This window comes from Felis catus, chromosome C2 (genome assembly GCF_018350175.1).
Source record: "Felis catus isolate Fca126 chromosome C2, F.catus_Fca126_mat1.0, whole genome shotgun sequence".
Taxonomy (NCBI): Eukaryota; Metazoa; Chordata; class Mammalia; order Carnivora; family Felidae; genus Felis; species Felis catus.
In genome coordinates, this window is record NC_058376.1 from 55211837 (window position 1) to 55234568 (window position 22732).

The following is a 22732-nucleotide window of genomic DNA, read 5'->3' on the forward strand; positions in this document are numbered from 1 at the left end:
CTTCCAGGTAGTATTTATTATGGACAACCCTATTTACTTATCCTGCAGAGTTATTAGTAATTCATTTATAAGAAGACCAGGCAGGTACCAAATTTTTAAAAATGAAATGGTGGCTCTCTGTGCTAGAGACTGCTAAGTGTTTTATAGGCATTCCATAAAGGACAGCTAATGTCTTATCTAATGTTCTTTAGTTCATTTCTCCTAAAGCTAGACCTTATTTAAACACCCTGTGTTCCTGGAAAATCTAATAAGAAAGCTGAGCTTCCTATGGTCTCAATGTTAGTATAACCCCAAAATTCATATGTTGAAATCTCAATCCCCATAGTGACGGTGTTAGGAGGTGGGGCTTTAAGTATGAGGGTGGAGTTCTCATGAATGGAATCAGTGCCTTATAAAAAAAAAATCCCCAGAGAGCTCCCCCCCCACCCCCACTCTTTCACTATGTGAGGACACATTGAGAAAAGGGCTATGAGGAAGTGGCCCTCACCAGATATTGAATCTGCCAGCACCATGATCCTGGACCTCCCAGCCTAAAGAACTGTGAGAAATGTTTGTTGTTTATAAGCCACCCATGTTCTGGCATTCTATTATAGTAACCTGAACACACCCTGACAAGCCCACTGTTCAATAGTCTTTGTCATGCTGCCACTTTGCTGGTAAAGTTAGGGTAGTGCCCGTACCATGGGATCAGAATAGTAGTGTCATAACCCACAGATATGGAAATATCCTTTCTCCTTGCTTTAGGACAGAACCAGGAGTAAAGCTAGAAAAGACAAGTGCATTTATTCTCCACTGCCTCAACTTTAAACCTCACCCCCCAGGTCTCCATACTGATGCAGTATAAAGTCATGTACTTGTCTACCTAGAAAGACTTCTCTTGGAGTTTCAAGCATATCCATCTTTCAAACTTTTTAAATTATCTTTGTTCTCTGGACTTCTGACTGTTCTATAAAAGTGAATCTAGGACCTGGAATTCAGAGTCTACAAGTTCACCTGGAATTAAGAATTTGAGAAGTATAAATACAATGTGCATTCCCCCCAAATGCTTAGCACTTCATATTACCTGGACAAGGAGAATTTAGTAAATAGGGAAGACTTTAAAGGGAAGGGGATGGGAAACAAAGAGATTTCTTGTTCTACTCGTTGTATGACATGAACCCTAAACACGCACACTTTAAGAATTAGAGTTGAATATCTGACATACCTTTTTTGTAAACTCTTTTGCTTTCAACTTGAGCTTATTGACTTGAGATTCTGCTATCTCTGCCCTTTCCTTAGCTTCGTTCAACTCGTGTTGCTGCTTCTTATACTTGGTAAAATATTGATTGGCTTGTGCTTCCTATAAAAATAAAAAAAATGAAAAAAATATCCCTGTGCTTACATAGTCATTTTTCTCTGCTTTGACATGAGAAAGTTGAAAAATGTGTGAAAGGAATATAAACTTCTGAGTGTTGAATGGAATATATTTTGGTATGATATGATATATAAGGATTCAGACTTTCTAGCAGGCATGATATCCATTTTTATAAGCATTGTTTTCTAGAAATTTAGAACCTGCTCAGCACGTTCCACTAATTGGATGTAGTATGGTTTTCACGGGCATCTTATGTGTTAGAAAAACCACAATTGTTTTGCAAACAGCTAAACATCCTAGTTTACCTCTGAGTGAAGGGGGCTTATCTTTAAAATTATATGTCAACAAGTAATTATTACATATAGCAGTTTTAGGCAAAATTATTGAAATAATTCAAAACCCCTGAAGAGGTATTATTAGATATATATTATTAGATATAAGCCAATATATACATTACTTATGAATTACATTCTATGTAGCTATGAGTTGGCAACCAGCATTGGCAAGTACATTTCAAATGATGACAGTTTTGGCCAGAGTTATGTCGAGGCTGTGAAACCACTCACCCAAGGATTTTTAGGGTGAGGAAGGCCCCAGGTGACTGGCCAAAAATTTGCCATCCCTATACAACATCATGTTTTTACTTGACTCATTTTTTTGCAATGCACATATCTGAGCATAACCACAAGGTTGATGGTGAAAGCTCTGGCTCCCTGAAGGAAAAAGTAACAATTTTTTGAGCATGGGTGATAATTCTAGTCTGAGAAAAACTAGAAAATGAACGGACTTTAAGCTGAGCTGGTTCTCTCTGACAAAGTGCTTACCTATCTCCATAAATCAAAAACAATGGCTGGGAAATCCATGAGGCTGTAATGGCCGCCAGGTACTTACTGCTGCCTCCATTTGCTGCTTGTAACTTTGTACTTTTAGCTGAAGTTTATCCATCAGAGTCTGCATCCTACTCAGATTTTTCTTGTCATCCTCTGCCTGAAATGCATAGATAGGTATACGAAAGTGATTTGAATGATCCAGCAGTCTGCATTGGGAGTAGCCTCATGTGAGAAAATAAAAGGAAATTTATTATTTTAATTTTGGAGAGGGAGAGGGAGAGAGGGAGACAGAGAATCTGAAGCAGACTGCACTGTCAGCATAGAGCCTGACATGGGGCTCAAACCCATAGACTATGAGATCATGACCTGAGCCCAAGTCAGGCACTCAACTGACTGAGCTACCCATGTGTCTTGGTTAGGAACTTTACTAAATAACTTTTGTGATTTGAGAAATGGGTCTTACTTTACTTATTGTAAGTTCTGAGAAATTAGCAATGACAGTCACTTCTCCTAACAGTCCTCCCATCCTAACCAAGCTACACCAGCCTGTGGTTTCTCAGTAGGAATGAAGTACCATTATAACAGAAGCTGTGTGTACAAAACTAGAAACCAATCCTCTCCTGCCACTAATCAAACCAACTCTTCCCCCTTGAACTTTCTAATTGACTCTTGGTTTTGGATAATGGAATTATAGAAAGGTAAGTCTTCTGGAATTGTGGTGTGGGCATCAGCAGAGAGGAAAATTCTATGAACTGTGGGGACCTTGCTGTGTACATTCTCACTGCTTCCATTGCAATCCAGGCTTGGGATGGACAAAAGAAATCTAGTAGGATAGTCTTTCTTAGCTGTGCTCTACAGAGCCCTGGGTGTTCTGAGGAAATGGGAGAGGAGAGGCACACAGGTAGGAAAGTCTCTGCATATCCCCCACTTTCTCATGCCCTTTTAAGTAGAGTATCTCCACTTTGGAGCTGTTGAACTTTCCAAAAGAAGACCATCTCAGTTGGCTTGTGGTTGAGATACTGATTTTTTTTTAAGTTTTTTTTTTATTGTGAGAGAGACAAAGACAGTGTAAATGGGGGAGGGCAGAGAAAGAGGGAGGGAGAGAATCCCTAGCTGCCAGCACAGAGCCCAATGTGGGGCTTGAACTCATGAAACTAGGGGATCATAACCTGAGCCAAAATCAAGAGTCAGAAACTTAACCAACTGAGCCACCCAGGTGCCCCAAGATACTGATTTAATCAAGGTCTGCCTCCTGCTACTCAAATGATTTTCCTGTTTTCATATTACTTGTTTCATCAAATGTCAACTCCTTTGGTGACTTTCATAGTCTTTCTACTGCCCTTCCACGCCTTCCACAAACTTCCTCCACTCCAATTAAACTCATCTCCTATTACCTCATAGTTCTCTTATTCCCTCCTCTGTAAGTTTAGTCAATATCTCCCCTTGGACACAGTACCGAGGAAAGAGATAGAAATGTCAAGTCTTTCCACAAAAGAGGACTATTTGCTTATCTTAGTACCTGCAGCCTAAGGAAGGCTTCTAATTTAACACACAAGGGGCTGACTGCAATGCTCTCCAGAGATATGAAAGGCTGGTAGGCATCATATTCACACTTGCCCTCTGCCTCACTCCAGGTTGCTATCTCTCAGAAAGGAGGCTTGTGCATGTTTAGTGCCCTGGTTTGTGGATGCTCCCCAGAAAATACCCCATATGTTCATGGGTCCCATAGGGCTGCAACAAATAGTGCTTAGCCAGCTGCCCCCTCCCCTGCCATGTCACAATACAGAAGCAGAATACTGAGATGTCATCTTTCTGTCAAAGAGACTAATTCATATATCTTAGTAGCTGTCACTAAGAAGCTGGCTTCTAATTTAACATACATCAAGGGGCTGACTGCAATACTCAGAGACTGGGCAGGCTATCTTCCCCACTCCAGTTTGCCAGTACTTCCAAGAAAGGAGTTTGTACACAGGTCTGGTGTCCTGGATTTTGTAGCTGCTGCCCAGAGGACACATCCCTTGATAGCCGGGCTCTGGTGACCAGCAGGGCTTGTGTTCGCAGGCCCAATGGTATGGCACAAAGAAACAGTTGTTAAATGGCTATCACCCCAAGGCTCAGCAGAAATAAAACAGAAATGGCCATCTCCTAGTCTTCGCCTAGAAGAGGCATATATGCATATTTTAAAAGCTCCTACCTGAGGATCCAGATTCCAATCAGCCTGCATCTAGGTACTGAGATCTGCCCCTTTTGGATACCAATAGGCTACGACACCCTAAACTATTGGGAGCCACTACGAACAAAGAAGAGGGCTTGGACAATGACAAAGGTTTTAGAAACAACCAAGAGCTAGAGCATTGTTGAACAATAAGGATCATGTCCTACATGAGACCACTCATTCAAGACTGGGAGAGGTAGCTGTTTTACCTAATGCATAGAAATCAATGCAGAAAATCAAAGAAAATGAAGAAACAGAGGAATGGGCTTCAAACAGAAGAGCAAAATAAAATCTCAGAAAAAGAGGTAAGTGATTTACCTGATAAAGAGTACAAAACAATGGTCATAAAGATGCTCACCAAGCTCAGGAGAACAATGCATGAATGAAGTGAAAATTTCAACAAAGAGAAAATATAAGAAAGTACCAAACAGAATCACAGTAATGGAAAATAAGTGGACGGGGGTGCCTGGGTGGCTCAGTCGGTTAGGTGTCCAACTTTGGCTCAGGTCATGATCTCATGGTTCGTGGGTTTGAGCCCTGCATCGGACTCTGTGCTGACAGCTCAAAGCCTGGAGCCTGCTTCAGATTCTGTGTCTCCCTCTCTCTCTGCCCCTCCCCGGCTCACACTCTGTCTCTCTCTCTCTCTCAAAAATAAAATAAACATTAAAAAAAATTAGAAAAAAGAAAGAAAAAGAAGTGGACTGAAAAGTACAACAGAGAGTTCAACAACAAACTAGATGAAGCAGAAGAAAGGATAGTGAACTTGAAGACAGGGCAGTGGAATTCATCTCATCAGAGTAGCAAAAAGATAAAGAATGAAAGAGTGATGACTTAAGAGACTTATAGAAGAACATCAAGCAGACCAACATTTGCACTCTAAGGGTCCTAGAAGGAGAATAAAGAGAGAAAGGGGCAAAAATTTGAAAAATAATGGCTGAAAACTTCCCTAACCTGAGGAAAGAAAGAGACATCCAGATCCAGGAAGTTCAGAGACTTCAAATGAAATAAACCCAAAGAGACCCACACCAAAACACATAATACTAAATTGTCAAAGACAAGGAGAGAATCTTAAAAGTAGCAGGAGAAAAACAACTTGTTAACCCCATAGGACTCTATAAGCAGATTTTTCAGCAAAACCTTTCCAGGCTAGAAGGGAAAGGTACAATACATTCAAAGTATTGAAAGAAGAAAAAAAATAAAAACCTGCCAATTAAGAATACTCTACCTGGCAAAGATATCCTTCAAAACTGAAAAAGAGATAAACAGTGTTCCAGGCAAGCAAAAGCTAAAGGTGTTCAGACCATTAGACTGGCCTTATAAGAAACATTAAAGAAACTTCTATAAACTGAAATGAAAGGGCACTAATTAGTAACAGGAAAATGAATATACATATATATATATATGTTGTATATATATTTATATACATACATATATATACATATATATTTATATGCATACACACATATATATATATTTATGTATATATGCATACATATACATATACATGTATATGTTTATATGTATATATATGTATATTTTTAGAATAATATGTTTGGTGGTGGGTAAATCACTTATGTATCTAGTATGAAGGTTAAAAGACAAAAATAGTAAAAAATAACTTCCAATATCTGTTAATGAATACACAGGATAAAAATATGTAAATTGTGACATCAACAAACATAAAATGTTGCCAGGGAGGACAGTAAAAATATAGAGCTTTAGAGTGCATCCCAATTGAAGTTTAAAATAGACTATCATAAATACAGTTTGCTTCATGTAAGCTTCATGGTAACCACAAAGCAGAAACCTATAGATACACAAAAGATAAACAGAAAAGAATCTAACCATACTACAGAAAATCACCAAATCAACAAGGAGCAAGAGAAGAAGAAAGTAACAAAGGAATTACAAAACAGCGAGAAAACTAACAAAATGGCAATTATGTGCATACCTATCAATAATTACTTTAAATATAAGTGGACCAAATTTTCCAATCAAAAGACAGAGTGGTTGAATGGATACAGAAAAGAAACTCATCTAGCTGCTGCCTACAAGACACTTCAGACCTAAAGACACACAGACTAAAAGTTTTAAAGAATGCAACAAGATATTACATGCAAACATTAACCAAATGAAGATGGGGTACCTATACTTATATCAGACAAAACAGATGTTAAGACAAAGATCTCAATAAGAGGCAAAGGTCATTATATAATGATAAAGGGGTCAATATAACAAGAGGATATAGCAGTTGTGAATATCTATACACCAATATAGGAATATCTACATATATAAAGCAAATGTTAACAGACCTAAAGGGAGAAATAAACAGCAATACAATAAAAGTAGGTAACTTTAATACCCAATTTTTATTAATAGATAGATCAGACTGACAGAAAATCATTCAGGAAACATAATCCTTAAATAAAACATTAGACCAGATGGACTTAACAAACTGTATACATTCCAACCAAAAGGAACAGAATACACATTATTCTCAAGCATGCATATAATATTCCTCAGGATAGATCATATGTTAGGCCACAAAACAAGTTTTAATAAATTTAAAAGGATTGAAGTCACATCAAGTATCTTTTCTGACCACAACTGTATGAAACTAGAAATTATAAGAAAAAAAAAACCTGGAAAATCCTCAAATGTAGGAAGATTAAACAATATCACTAAACAACCAATGAGTCAAAGAAGAAATCAAAAGAGAAATAAAAAAATACCTTGAGACAAATGAAATTGGAAATACAACATACCAAAACTTTTGAGATGCAGCAAAGGCAGTTCTGAGAAGGAAATTAATAGTAATAAATTTCTACATTAAGAAATGAATAAAGATCTCAAATAAACAATCGGACTTTAGGCCTTAAGAAACTAGAAGAAAGAACAAATACCAAAGTTAGCAGAAGGAAGGAAATAACAAAGATCAGAAGAAGATAAATGAAAATAGACTAAAAAGACAATAGAAAAAAAACAATGAAACTAAGAGCTATTTTTTTTAAAGATAAACAAAATTGATAAACGTTTAGCTGGACTCACCAAGAAAAAAAAAGAGAAAGGATGCATACAAAAATAGAAATGAAAGAGGGGACATTACAACTGATACCACAGAAATACAAAGGATCATAGAAACCACTAAAAACAACTATATGCCACAAAATTGATAACCTAGAAGAAATGAGTAAATAAATTCAGTAAAGTTGCCAGATTCAAAGTTAATATACATAAATCTGTTGTTTTTCTAGACACTAATAATGAAGTATCAGAAAAAGAAATTAAGAAAACAATTCTAGTTACAAGTGCACCAAAAGAATAAAATAACTAAGAATAAACTCAACCAAGGAGGTAAAAGACCTGTACTCTGAGCTATAAAATGTTGATGAAAGTAAATGAAAATAACACAAACAAATGGAAGGATATTCCATGCTCATGGATTGGAAAAATGAATATTGTTAAAATATCCATACCATAGGGGTGCCTGGGTGGCTCAGTTGGTTAAGAGTCCAACTTCGGCTCACGTCATGATCTCATGGTTTGTGGGTTCGAGCCCTGCATTGGGCTCTGTCCTGACAGCTCAGAGACTGGAGCCTGCTTCAGATTCTGTCTCCCTCTCTCTCTGCCCCTCCCTGGCTTGTACTCTGTTTCTCTTTTCCTCTCCCCCTCTCCCTCTCTCTGTCTCTGTCTCTCATAAATAAACATCAAAAAAATTTTTAAATATCCATACTGCCCAAAGTAATCTACAGATTTATTCAATAATACTCCTTATTAAAACACCAATAGTATTTTTCACAGATCTAGAACAAATAATTCTAAAATTTGTAGAACCACAAAAGACACCAATTAGTCAAATCAATCGAGAAAGAATAAAGCTGGAGGTATAATAGTCTCAGATTTCAAGATGTACTACAAAGCTATAATAATCAAAATAGCATGGTACTGGCATGAAAATAAACACATAGATCAAAAGAATAGACTAGGGAGCCCAATAATAAGCTTACATTTATATGGTCAGTTAGTCTATGACAAAAGCAACAAGAACATACAAGGAAGAAAGACAGTCTCTTCAGTAAATAGTGCTGGGAAATCTGGGCTACTACATGCAAAAGAATGAAACTGGACCACTTTCTTCTTAAAGCATACAAATAAATATACTCCAAATGTATTAAAGACTTAAATGTGAGACCTAAAACAATAAAATTCCTAGAAGAAAACACAGGAAATAGTCTCTTGAATGTTGCCTTAGCAACATATTTATGGACAGGTCTCCTTAAGCAAGGGAAACAAAAGCAAAAAGAAACTATTAGGATTATGCCAAACTAAAAGGCATTTGCACAGCAAAGGAAACCATCAACAAAACAAAAAGGCAACCTACTGAGTAGGAGAATATATTTGCAGGTGATATACCTGATTAAAGAGTTAATATCCAAAATATATAAAGAACTTACATAACTCAATGCCCAAAAAATCCAAATAATCTGATGTACAATGGCCAGAGCACCTGAATATAATAATAATACAAATAATACAAATACTAATTTGCAAAGATATAGGCACCTCTATGTTTACCGCAGCATTATTTATAGAGCAAGATATAGAAATAGCATCCATAGATGCTATATCCATAGATCTATATCCATAGATCCTTCATCCATAGATGAAGGAATAAAGAAGATATAGTATATGTATATAATGGAATATTACTCAGCCATAAAAAAGATGCAGTCTTACCATTTGCAGCAACATGAATGGACCTAGAGGGTATAATGCTAAGTGAAATAAGAGAAAGACAAACACCATATGGTTTCACTTATAGGTGGAATCTCAAAAACAAAATGAACAAACTAACAAAAATAGCAAAAACAGAATCTTAAGTACAGAGAACTGTGGTTCTGAGTGTGTGTGTGTGTGTGTGTGTGTGTGTGTGTGTGTGAAATGAACAAAAAGGGGTAAGGGGAATGGGAGATACAGGCTTCCAGTTTTGCAATGAATAAGTCATGGGATGAAGACATATACAGATTATAGGTAATATAGTCAGTGGTATTGCAATGGCATGATATGGTAGCAGATGGTAGCTACACTTGTGGAGAACATAGCATTACATCTATAGTTGTCAAATCACTATGTTGTACACGTGAAATGAATATAACATCGTATGTCACTTATATTGCAACAAAAATATTTTAAATAAACAAAATTGATAAACTTTTGGCTAGACTCACCAAGAAAAGAGAGAGAAGACTCAAACAAATAAAATTAGAAATGAAAGAGGAGACATTACAAGTGATATCACAGAAATACAAAGAATCATGAGACTATTATAAACAATTATATGCCCCAAATTTGGATAACCTAAAAGAAATAGATAAATTCTTAGAACATACAACCTACCAAGACTGAATCACGAGTAAAAGGAAATTTGAGGATATCAAAAATACAAGAAACAACAGATGTTGTCAAGGATGTGGGAAAAAGGAAACCTCTTGCACTGTTGGTGGGAATGCAAATTGGTGCAGCCATTGTGGAAAATAGTATGGAAGTTGCTAAAAAAATTGAAAATAGAAATATCCTACATTCCAAGAATTGCACTACTTGGTATTTACCCCAAAATACAAGAACACTAATTCAGAGGGATACATGCACCCCTATGTTTACTGCAGCATTATTTACAATAGCCAAACTATGGGAGCAGCTCAAGTGTCCTTTGATAGATGAGTGGATAAAGAAAATGTGGTGTGTAAAGAAAAAGAAAGGGAGAGAGAAAAAAACAAGAAACAGACTCTTAACTATAGAGAACAGTGGTTGCCGGAGGGAGGTGGGTAGAGGGATGGAACTAGGGGATAGGGATTAAAGAGTATAATTATTATGATAAAAAATAAAAATGATAAAAATAAATCAAGTACAACATAAAAAAAATCGTAACAGACAAATTACTAGTGAGGAGATAGGATAAGTAATCAAAAATCTCCCAACAAATAAAAGTCCAAGACCAGGTGGCTTCACTGGTAAATTCTATCAAATGTTTAATGAATAATTAATACCAATCCTTCCCAAACTCTTTTTTAAAAATTAAAGAAGAGGGAACACTTCCAAACTTCCTTTATGAGGCAAGCATTACCTTGATATCAAAATTGAGAGAGAGAGAGACAGAGACAGAGACAGAGACAGAGAGAGTAGGAAGAAAGGAAGCACGCAAGCAAGGAAACTGAAAACTACAGGTCAATATCCCTGCTGCACATAAATACAAAAATCTTCAACAAAATATTAGCAAACTGATTTCAGCAATACATCAATAAATCCAATAATCAAATTGGATTTATTCCAAGGATGCAAGGATAGTTTGATACCTGCAAATCAATGTGATATACCGCATTAACAAAATGAAAGATAGAAATCATATGAACTTCTGAATACATGAAGAAAAATCATTTGACAAAACTCAACATCCATTCATGATAAAACCTCTCAATAATGTGAATATAGAGGGTTGTATCTCAACATAATAAAGACCATATATGAAAAACACACAGCTAACATCATACTCAATGGAGAAAAGTGGAGAGATTTTCCTCTGAGATTAGGAATGAAACAAAGATGCCTACTGTCACCACTTTTATTCAACATATTACTGGAAGTCCCAGCAGCACAATTAGGCAAGAAAAAGAAATAAAAGGCATCCAAATCAGAAAGGAAGTAAATGGTCTTGATTTGGAGATAATAGTATATGTAACAAAACAAAACAAAAAAACCCTAAAGACTCAATCAAAAACTGTTATAAATAAACCGATTCAGTAAAATTGCAGATGTAAAAGCAACATACAAAAATCAGTTGTGTCTCTGTACACTAATAACAAACTATTCTAAAGAGAATTTGAGAAAGCAATCCCATTTACAAATGCATCAAAAAGAATAAAATAGTTAGTAATAAATTTAACCAAAGAAGTGAAAGATCTGTGCTCTGAAAACTGTAAGACATTGATGAAATAAATTTTAGGAGACACAAATAAAATGGAAAGTTATTTTATGCTCAGGGGTTGGAAGAATTAATATTGTTAAAATATCCATATTACCCATAGCAGTTTATAGATTCAGCACAGTCCTTATCATAATTTCAATTGTATTTTTCACAGAACAATTTGAAAATTTGTATGGAATCACAAAAGACCTCTAGTAGCCAAAAGAATCTTGAGAAGGAAGAAGAACACTGAAGTCATCATGCTTCCTGATTTCAAACTATAAAACTATAGTAATCAAAGTACTGACATAAAAACAGACACATAGATCAATGAAACAAAATATAATGTGCAGAAATAAACTCATACATATATGGTCAATTAATTTATGACAAAGGAGCTAAGAATATACAAGGGTAGCCTCCTCAATAAATGGTGCTGGGAAAATTGGACACCCACATGCAAAAGAATGAAACTAGACCACTTTCTTATACTATACACAAAATTAGCTCAAAATGGCTTAAAGCCTTAAATGTAAGATGTGAAACCATGAAACCATAAAACTCCTAGAAGAAAACAGAGGGTAAGCTCCTTGAAATTGGTCTTGGCCATGAAGTTTGGATTTGACATAAAAAAACAATGGCAACAGATACAAAAATAAATAAGTGGGACTGCAGCACACTAAAAAACCTCTATACAGCAAAGGAAACCTTAAAAAAAATGAAAAGGCAACCTATGCAATAGGAGGAAATATTTTTAAATCACATATCTGAGAAGGGATTAATATCTCAAATACATAAAGAACTCATACAACTGAATAACAAAACAGAACAGGAAACAAAAAATATGCTTTAAAAATGGGCAGAGGAACAGAAACATGCAAAGATGCTCAACATCATTAATTATCAGGGAAATGCAAATCAAAGCAACTATGGGATATTACTTCACACTGTCAGAATCACTATAATCAAAAACTCAAGAAACAAGGGTTGACAAAGATGTGGAGAAAAAGGAACCCTCGTGCACTGTTGGTGGGAATGCAAACTAGTACAGACACTGTGGAAAACAGTAGAGAGGTTCTTGAACAAATTAAAGAATAGAGGACTGAATCCAATAATGCCACTACTGGGTATTTATCCAAAGAATATGAAAACACTAATTTGCAAAGATAAATGCAGCTCTATGTTTATTGCAGCATTATTTTTAATAGAAAAAATATGGAAGCAATCCAAGTGTCCAAATGAAGTGTGGATAAAGATGTATATATACATGACAGAATATTACTCAGCCATAAAAAGAATGAAATCTTGCCATTTGCAACAATGTGGATGGATCTAAAGGGTATAATGCTAAGTGAAATAAGTCAGAGAGAGACAAATACCATATTATTTCATTCATATGTAGAATTTCAGAAACAGAACAAACAATAAAGAGACAAATAAAAAAACAGACTCTTAACTACAGAGAACAAACTGGTAGTGACCAGATGGGAGATGGGTAGGGAAAATGGGTGAAATAGATGAAGGGGATTATTAAGAGTAGGCTTATCTCAATGAGCAGTGAGTAATGTATAGAATTGCTGAATCACTATACTGCACACCTGAGACTAATATAACACTATACATTAATTACACTGGAATTTTATTTTTAATTTTTTTTATATTTTATTTAAATCCAAGCTAGTTAACATATAGTGTAGTAATGGTTTCAGGAGTAGAATTTAGTGATTCATCACTTACATATAACACTCAGTGCTCATCCCAACAAGTGCCCTCCTTAATGCCCATCATCCATTTAGTTCCCCCCCAGCATCCTCCAGCAACCCTCAGTTTGTTCTCTGTATTTAAGAGTCTCTTATGGTTTGTGTCCCTCTCAGTTTTTTAGCTTTTCTTTTCCTTCCCCTATGTTCATGTGTTTTGTTTCAAATGAACAGAGGATCTGAAGAGATCTTTTTTCCAAGAAGATATACAAATGGCCAATAGGTACATGGAAAGGTGCTCAACATCACTTACCATCAGGGAAATGCAAATCAAAATCATAATGATATATCAAAAAGACAAGAAATAACAAGTGTTGATGAGAATGTGGAGAAAAGGGAACCCTTGTGCACTACTGTTGGGGATACAAATCGGTGCAGCCATGGTGGAAAACAGTATGAAGCTTCCTCAAAAAATTGAAAACAGAACTACCATATGATTCACTAATTCCACTTCTGGTTACTGATCTGAAGGAAACAAAATCACTATCTTGAAATACCCCATGTTCATGCCAGCATTATTTACAATAGCCAAGACATGGAAATAACCCTAGTGTTCATCAACAAATGAATGACTAAAGAAAATGTGCTATATGTACAATGGAATATTATTATTCAGCCATAAAAAGAAGGAGGTCCTGCCATTTGCAATCCTTAAGGGCATTATACCAGTGAAAGAAGTCAGAAAAGAACACATAATGTATGATCTCACCCATATGTAAAATCTAAAAAACCAAACTCACACAAACAAACAAACAAAAAGAATTGGTGGTTGCCAAAGGCAAGGGTGGTGGAGGTGGAGAAAATGGGTCAAGGTGGTCAAGAAGTACAAGAACTACATTCCAGTCCTCGGAATGCAATGTTGAACATGGTGACTGTAGTTAACAATATGATGCTGTATATTTGTAAGTTGGTAAGAGAGTAAGTCTTCAAGAGTTCTTAGCACAAGGAAAAAAATTGTAGTTATGTGTGGTGATGGATGTTAACCAAATTTGTGATAATCATTTCACAATGTAAACAAACATCAAATTATTACATTGTACACACAACACTAATGCAATGTTATGTGTCAAGTTTATCTCAATATAAGTAAATATATAAATACATAAGTAAATAAATAAAGCTTTAACCAAGCCATTTCTATGGCCTAGAATACTCCCCCACCCCACCTGAAAGTACAATCTGCCAGTAGATAATTACTCATTTTAAGCTTACTAAGGCAGGGACCAAGATATAAGAGAATGAGATAGGTCTACCTCTTCAATAAAATCTACTGTTTTCATCTGCCTGTCCCTTTCCCTCCCAGGTTTAAGAAATTTGAAGATTCATAGAATTATGCATGTGTAGAAGTTCTAAAACTAACAGAAGTTTAATTGCTTAAAACCAATTTACTGAGGCGAGTCAATTTTCTGTGTGGTAAAGGAAGCCACAAGGAAGAAAACGGAAGCCTGGAAGTGGTTGCTGATGTTAATGACTCCTCCCACTTGAGAAGGCAGAGCCTTTGTTAGGCTGAGGCTCACATCTCAGCCCTGAGGCATTGCATCACTGTGGTAGCCATGGTTGCGAGTGGCTCAGATTTCCCTTCAAGAAAAGAACTTGCCATTCAGCAGTGAGGAGGGCACTTACCTGAAAACCTCCAACTGCTGTGCCTTCGGGATCTGCTGTAGCATTTACACTGAGATCACCGCTCCCCAGGCAGCCCCCGGTCAATAACGGCCCAGTGATTACCAGGGTCCAGCCATTTCTGCCCAACATGGGGCTCCTTTCCAGGCAACCTTTGTGCTGGAGACTGCTCAGAGGAGATGGGCTGCAATGTGAAGCTCATATCCCATCCTCCTTCCTTCGCCTTTTCCTTTCATGGATATCAGATTCACATCGTGGTCTAAAGGCTTTCTCTGCCCTGATCCTGCTTGCTCTCCCCTTTGTCTTTCCCAGGTGTTATGTCAGATAAATCTCTTAGGCTTCTCAGACTCCATCCTGGCATCTGGTTCCTGGAGAAGCTACCCCAAACTACATTTTGTTTCCTTATCTCTAAAAATGAAGATACTATATCTGTAATTATATTTGTAAGGATTAAATAACATCTATACATAGATCCTTGAATATAGAAAGCAGTGGAAGATAAAATGGGGCAGGTGGATGGGAGGGGGCAGAAAGACTGTACCTGTTATAACGGTTGTCAGTCCCTAGTCCTACGTCCTGCTTTATAGCACATTATTCTAGGTACTGGAGAGAGAAAATAGGATGAGTTTCCAAATGCTAGAGGGACATACAGGGGAAGATAAATGCTCATTGGGGACTGGCTATAGAACTATTGTGGCTGGGGTCACACTTGATTCCCTTTCCAATGTAGTAGGATCTTCCCAGAGGATGTTTCCTAGGAAATGAAAACCATATTTATGCCCCTTTCAAAATGACATTTTCAATTGGCACCAATGACGTACTATCACAAAACACCCTGCCTCATAGTCCTGGTGGTTATTTTGATGTTAAAGGAGAACAGACTGGATTGAGCCAGCATCTATCTTGAATATTTCAAAAACAGGTACTGATATCAAGAAATGTGGAGCGCTCTCTAATGTCTCTTTAAAGTCACAGGGCCTAGCTTCATATCTTGTGTTAAATAGGTGCTCAGTAGGTGTTATCTGATTTAACAGCAGAAAAGCATTGCATAATTGGACAGATATACTGTGAGCATTGTGCAGACGCCTGGAAGAAATTAAGAACTGTACTTCCGTACTAGTACAAGGGGAAACAATAAGGCTAGCTCTATGAAGAAACAAAGATAAAACACAATAGAACAAGAACACAGTCTTTGGGGCAATGAAAACCAAAAAAGTATAGCCTTTGGTGTTTTGTTCTATAATGGACTTGTCTTCAGAGGGGAAAAAATGTCAGTATAATCCACAGGAAACTAAAAAGAAGAAAAACCCAGACATCATTAACAAGCAGCATGTGACTCCCTCAGCGTAGGTGGCTTCCTCACCCCCCTCAAAAGAAGGGTAGAATACCACACCTTTCATGCTCCCAAGGTGTTTACTTCCTTAGCCACACATCCCAGGGGCTCACTCCCGAATGGTATTGTTATAACTAGCATACTCTAAAGAAGTGTCAGACTAACTCTTAGAAAAGTCTCAGAAAAGAATCACTTCCTCAGTAAAGAAGAGCTGTGCAAGGAGCTCATTTCATCTTAATTAGCCCAAGATGATGCTTCTGAAGTGCACCGCGTTCTTATCAACACTATCCTTCTCGCTGCAAGGAGGGAAGACATTGGCATCTCTAACAACAACTCAGCCTCAGGAACCAGAACCAGGACTGGCAGATCTTGCATTCGTACTGCCAACGTTGCTGTGAAAGCGGGTGCCCGGGAGGAATTTGCCTTTTCGCTGGCATAAGCTGTACGGTGCAGCAGGAGAGGGCCAGGGAGTGACCTCTGGCATCCGTGTTCAACAACTGGAACGTGGGCACCTAGTCTGTGCCAGGAAGACGCTGGGCCGCAGAACAGCGCACAGCACAGTGCCTCTGCACTCGCGGATTCAACGGTCCCCTCCGTTTGAAGAAAAGGGAAGAAAGGTTAGAAAATGAAAATGAAGGTGAAGGATTGTGTTGTTGCTTTAGAAATGCGTTAACTACTGGTAAGAAGTCTTTCCATCTCTTTTCACTTCTTTGCTTGAGACCACCGTTCGCTCACGGGAAAAGAATCTGTGAGCTCCACACGGCCGTATTTAGCAGCTACCACCTGGCACAGGCACCGAACAGAGTCCTCAGTGGCCTGGAGTGTCTGTGCCACCAGACAATAGGAGCGAGCATGTCCCCTGCTTCGATGTAGCCAGTGTCCCGTGTAACACGCTGGCTGAGGAGCCACCCCGACTCTCTGTCAGCCACTTCATTTACACATTGTTCTCACTCAGCCTCTCACAGGAAGGCATCTTTCTGAGAGCACCCCAGACGTTATGTGTGAAAAAATAAGCACGGTATAAATAGCTTTTCCCTTCTAATTGCAACTTGCGCTCACATTTTGCTTCCTGAGAGCTCTGAAAAGGGACCGACCCAAAGCACTAAGAGCACAGGAGCCCTGGGCCTGTCAGTCCATGTCTACCACTGAATGTGAGCACAAAGGTGGGGGAAAGAACAGCAGGAGACCTAGGAGGCCACCCCAGGCTTGAAGGAGCACGTTGCTCCAGCACACAAACAGGCAGTGGTTTCCCGGAGTACCTGATAGGTCAGCTCTTTGAGGCAGCGCTCCAGCCTGCGGGCTCCCCTCTGGGCCTCCGCGCTGCGACGGATTTCGTCCTCCAGTTCACCTTCCAGTTGTCTCACCTGCAACAAAACCCTGACCTCAGACCGCAGGCTGGCAGCCAGCAAGACGGGATGCCAGCGAATTTGCCAACTGGCGCGATCGTTTGAAAGAGAGCAAAGTCATCAAGGGGGGGGGGCACTCTCTTTCTGGCAGTGGTTAAACAGGGTAGCCTCTCGGGGGGAACACTGCCTCGCCAAAAGTGAGTTGGTGGGATTATGTGAGTTTATAAAAGGACCGTTTAAACCCTCATCCATGCAGAAGTGGTAAGTTTCCTGTGAGATTACAAAATTGCACACACCCCTGTGTATGATCATAGGTAAGTATACAGAGAATAAACTATACGGGGCACACTTTAGGGATTAGGACAATGTACTACCTGATCTTAAGTTTCTTCCTCCATGTTCAGCCCTGGCTCCCTGAAATCTGACCTTGAGTCTATGTGGCAGATATGTCCCACCCTGCCCGACAGCCCTGTTTTGTGGGAGGGCAGTAGTACGGATGGACAATCTGCCTGTAGCCTCACAGAGTCATAGAGGCAAAGTTAGCATAACGTTCATTCGACAAACATTTTATGCCAACCACACACCGGACCCCAAGGCTAGGGAGACAGCAGTGAAAAGAACAAACAAAAATTTCTCCCGTATGTAAGCATATGTTTTAACGAGTGGAAACACACAAAGATAGAGAATATGTTTGATGGTGGGATGTGATTTGGAGAAATAAAACAATAATCATGCCTTGGATAAACCTCATTGGTGACAATACTGCCATTGTGCAGAGCTGGAGAAATAAAGCAGAAAGGGGTGTAGAGAGTTGATGGAGGAAGGGTGTCGGCTGTTCCTTCTCTTCCTTTAGATGTCCATGGCTCTGTGGCTGCCTTTTTAAAATATATTTGTTAATGTTTTTTAAGTTATTTTTTTGAAGGAGAGAGAGATAGAGCATGAGCAGGGGAGGGGTGGGGGGGGGGGGGGGGGGGACACAGAATCTGAGCAAGCTCCAGGTTCTGAGCTGTCAGCACAGAGCCCAATGCAGGGCTCAAACTCACAAATGGTGAGATCATGACCTGAGCTGAAGTCGGAGGCTTAACCTACTGAGCCACCAGGAGCCCCCGCCTTCTTCTTGACACAGATGCCACCTTCTCAATGTGGCCTTTTTGACTACTCTTTTAAAATAGCAAAGTCCAATGCCCCAGGGCATGAATGTGCTTGGAATGTCTGACCCCATCCCCTCCCCACTCCAGACACACTGCCCTTGTTTTTCCTCAGAGAGGGCAAGTCAGCAGGTGTGCAAGTTCCTTGTGGACAAAGCCCGTTAAAAAATCTTCTAAACCCCTATTGTCTAGGAACTTAATACATAGTTCTATCAGGTGGGACATGAGACTATGAGTCGACCCTTTAAGGTTTTCTCATGTGTTCATGTATGTGTTTAAGTCGATTAAAAAACCTCAGGGAAAATCGCTTTAATATATCAAATCCTAGACATCATATAATTTCACCAGTAAATATTCCATTATGTAATCCTAACAGATTAGTATTATGATTATGGTTTTAAGAAAATTAATCATAATTCCTTAGTATCAGCTGATATTTGGAAGCTTATTGCTACTGAGTTAGCATGGGTTCTAGGCTTTTTGGTGGACAAACAGCAATTGGAAGCAAAATTAAAATCTTAAATTCAAATTGGAAACACCATTATCATTCATCTATATTTTTTTAAATTAGGGGAAAAAGACATATTCTAAGTTCTTTAATTTTATGCCTATATGTTTTTTTTCTCCTACTAAAAATCTTGGTTCTTATACAATCAAGATTAAATAATTATTGGTTAAAGAATTATATTAACCTTACTGATAGTGTTAATGATAAGATACTATTATTTGAGGGGTGCCGGGGTGGCTCAGTGGGTCAGCATCCCGCTATGGCTCAGGTCATGATCTCAATGTGTTCAAGCCCCACAATGGGCTTTGTGCTGACAGTGTGGAGCCTGCTTTGGATTCTCTGTCTCCCTCTCTTTCGGCTCCTCCCTCTTTCCCCAAAATAAATAAACATTAAAAACATTTCGTTAAAGATACAGTTATTTGGAACTACAAGTGCAGTTTGCTTTGATTTTTTTTTCTTTTGTCCTTAGATATATTCCATGAGGGATGTACAAAGCACTATGTTTAAAAGTCACTAGGAATAATTCTTCTGTGTATGTTTCATGCCCCTCAACTTGATATACAGTTAGCTTCAGTTGTTTCCATTTGTCTTAACATTTTCCAGATCGATTTGTTTTATTCTGCTCTTTGATTTAAACGTGTTTTCTTTTAAGTTATGAAGCATGTAAATGCTTTATATGATTTTGCAATCAAAACAACTAAGCAAGGTTCATTGGGAAGGTCTAAGTTTCATCTCTGTGTTCTCCTCCTATGGCAGCTATTTTTATTAGTTTTTGTTTTATTCTGTCACCACTTCTTTTTGAAAATGCAAGCAAATGTGTATGTGCCCCTGTCTTCTATATTAACCCCCTCTTGCACAAAAGGGTGTAGACTCTACCTTTTCTCTGTGCCTTTTATCATCATCATACTGCTAGAAGAGATCTCCAGAACATATTACAGAGCACTCCCTCATTTCTTTTTAATCAGCATGATTATAAGGAGGCACCATAGATGTGCATTAGAATTCTATTGTATGGGTATACCATACATGTACAAAAGCAATTTTAAGAGGCCCTTCTGAACCATCAAGTCCCAGTCAAATAGTCTTCCTATCCTTCTAGCATTTGTCATCCAACCTGTACATAGTCATTGAAATTGATCCAATAATTTAAAAAATCCTATTTTCAAGATAGATCTTCCTATTTATTGTCAAGCTCCCTGAAGGCAGGTGCTACATCATTTCTGTCAGCCCCTCCTATATCTTCACTAAGCATTTCTTGATCCTTGATTTAGTTGTCCCCCTTCCCCCTTTCTCTGGATGTTAAAAAATGGGCATTCTCTGCAGAGGAAATAACAGGAACAGAGGCACAGAAGCAAGACTGCGAGGGTGTATCTGGAAATAGCGGGAAACCCTGGCTGTGGGGAGCCTAGAGCTGGTGTGGCTGAATGGGAAGAGATGCATTCTCACTTAACAGGAAGAGGGAGGCAGAGTTTATCCAGCCGAAGGAAAGTCTTAGTTGATGGCCCAAGGTCAAGCGAGAATGAATGAATATATTGAGATCTGACACTATCAGTGATCTAGAAGTACTAACAAGAGAAGTGATGAGAGAGCTACAAAACATTTGGAATGATATCCCAGGACTGTAAGGCCTTGAATCAGAAGTTGTCATGACCCCATGATTATCCAGACAAATGCCTACCCTAGATTCTAGCTTCTGGATTTGCTTTCTACTCCCCATCAGGGCAGTCTGGTCAGCTTCATTCAGTCTTTTTTGTAAGTCTTTAATTGTCTGCTCCATATTCTTTCTCATCTTCTGCAAGTGGGCATTGGTGTCTTGCTCTTTCTTCAGTTCTTCTGTTACGTTTGCTGCCTAAAACAGAAAGAAGAAAGGGACTGTGATAAGCTGGCAGCCAGTTGACCTTCACATTTCTGCCCACAATCTTCGGGTCCTTATCTGACTAGTTATCATGCCTTCCTCTGTGTCTCAATCTCCTCCCACTGCTCTGTCCCTAACCTGGGCCACCCTCAAGTTTGTTAATGATATGGCAATCCAGATGACATCAGCTACCAGGGAGACTGGAGTGAGGGGTAACAGAAACAGACCAGAGATGAACGCTGCACAACAACTGTATTGAAAGAAAGGTGACCAACTAAAGCAACAGCTTTGAAGTGAATAAAGCCCAGGACACATCCGATAACATCACACACCGGGAAAAGTATGGAAGGAGGCCCATGAAGATCTTTCACATCTCTCTTTTATAATTCTGTGACTCACAACAGCAAACAAGTTTAGGCTCCAGGAATTTGGCAGCTACAGATGCTCTCGGTGCCAATAATCTGGCACAAGGAAGGTTAATTCTTGTTTGTGAAGGCTGCTCTTGGCTTTGGCTATGTGTACAAGGGCTTGATGTCTCGATGAAATTATTAAGAACCGGTTCATGAATCTCTCAGCGCATTTAATGTAGGAACACTGTCCTCCCAGCCAAAGATTCTCTGTCTATCAGGTTACCAACCATCTGTATAATTTAAGTGTGAGACGTCTGTGCAGATGGTGAGGGCAAAGAATGAATTATGGAGGCAACTCTGGGTTCTGTTATGTGGGGCTGGGACTCAGAGATGAACTATGTGAGAATTAGAAGGTGGGGGAAGAAGTAGTGAGTTCATTTTTCAACGTTGTCAAAAATCTTATAAAGGCACAGTAAAGCAGATAGTCTCCATAATGTGTGACTGCATACATTTCCCAAGCTGGAGTAGACACTCTTTTGATTCCTTTTTCTCTATGTGGATTTTCATAAATGTGAAACATTATTTTTCTCTTGGCCATCAAACATGTTCAAGCTTTCACACACCTCTTTTCCATCAGAGAGCAGAAGTGTCTGCCTCGATACGAAACAGCTGAGTGACAGGCATGCTTCTCTATTCTTAGAGAGGGCTGGATTCTACAGTGACCTGGTACCCAGGACTTAGTGCAAAGGTTTTGTTTCGTTCCTCAACTGCCAAATAACTCAGGCAAATAGAGACACAAGCTCTTCCCCTCCTCTGAATTTTAAAATGACTAATATAAAATCTAATCGAGTATCTTGTCGTCCCAGTTCTGATATCCCCTTCATCATGAGGATCAGCTTCCATTCACATAGCAAAGGCAGGCTGCTGCACACAGTTGGGCATTTGCTGGACCACACGCACAGAGTCACAAGACGGGGATGGGGTGAGTGGAGGCTGCAATTAAGTCCCTGCTCTGCTCAGCAAGACTGGGACCTGCCAGGCCTTCCATCTCCCTCTGCTAATATTTGTGTTGAGTGTTGCCTTCTGGTCACTGTGCCCTTTGAGAGAAGTGCTACAGCTGTCCGCAGGGGGTGCCTGGCAGTGGGTCTTCTCCCGTTCCCATAAACTTGCAGTCAAGGCTGGCTGCCAATGCCGGGCTTAGTGCCGTTTAGGAAAAGCACTCTCATCAACAATGTTAAACTTGCAAATAAGGAAATCCTGAAACCAGCCCTGAAACCCTTCTTTACCAACCTGATGGCGCTACTCAAGCAATAGTATGGGTTGGGGAAAATAAGTGACATAAGCTTTCTTTCCAGATCATCATGATAAAGCCATCACAGGCTCTAAGAAAATAGCGATTTGTAAGGACTCACAGAAGAATTGTTTTAGACTCTAGATATATTGATTCACAAGTGG

The 22732-nt window shown here is 38.8% G+C and overlaps 1 protein-coding gene and 1 long non-coding RNA gene across 2 annotated transcripts in view; one reads left to right on the forward strand and one right to left on the reverse strand.

Moving 5' to 3' along the window:
• MYH15 (myosin heavy chain 15) overlaps window positions 1–22732 on the reverse strand; it is a 146066-nt gene that overhangs the window by 968 nt on the left and 122366 nt on the right. The window contains exons 37-40 of the mRNA XM_011285970.4: window positions 20751–20921; window positions 17330–17434; window positions 2246–2341; window positions 1205–1339 (exon numbers count right to left, since the gene is read on the reverse strand). Of these exons, the coding sequence (XP_011284272.2) occupies window positions 1205–1339; window positions 2246–2341; window positions 17330–17434; window positions 20751–20921 (507 nt within the window). The remainder of the gene's footprint in view (window positions 1–1204; window positions 1340–2245; window positions 2342–17329; window positions 17435–20750; window positions 20922–22732) is intronic.
• On the forward strand, window positions 2569–15209 carry LOC123379945. The gene is made up of 2 exons (XR_006585035.1): window positions 2569–4704; window positions 14421–15209. It is a non-coding gene; the product is annotated as an uncharacterized LOC123379945 (long non-coding RNA).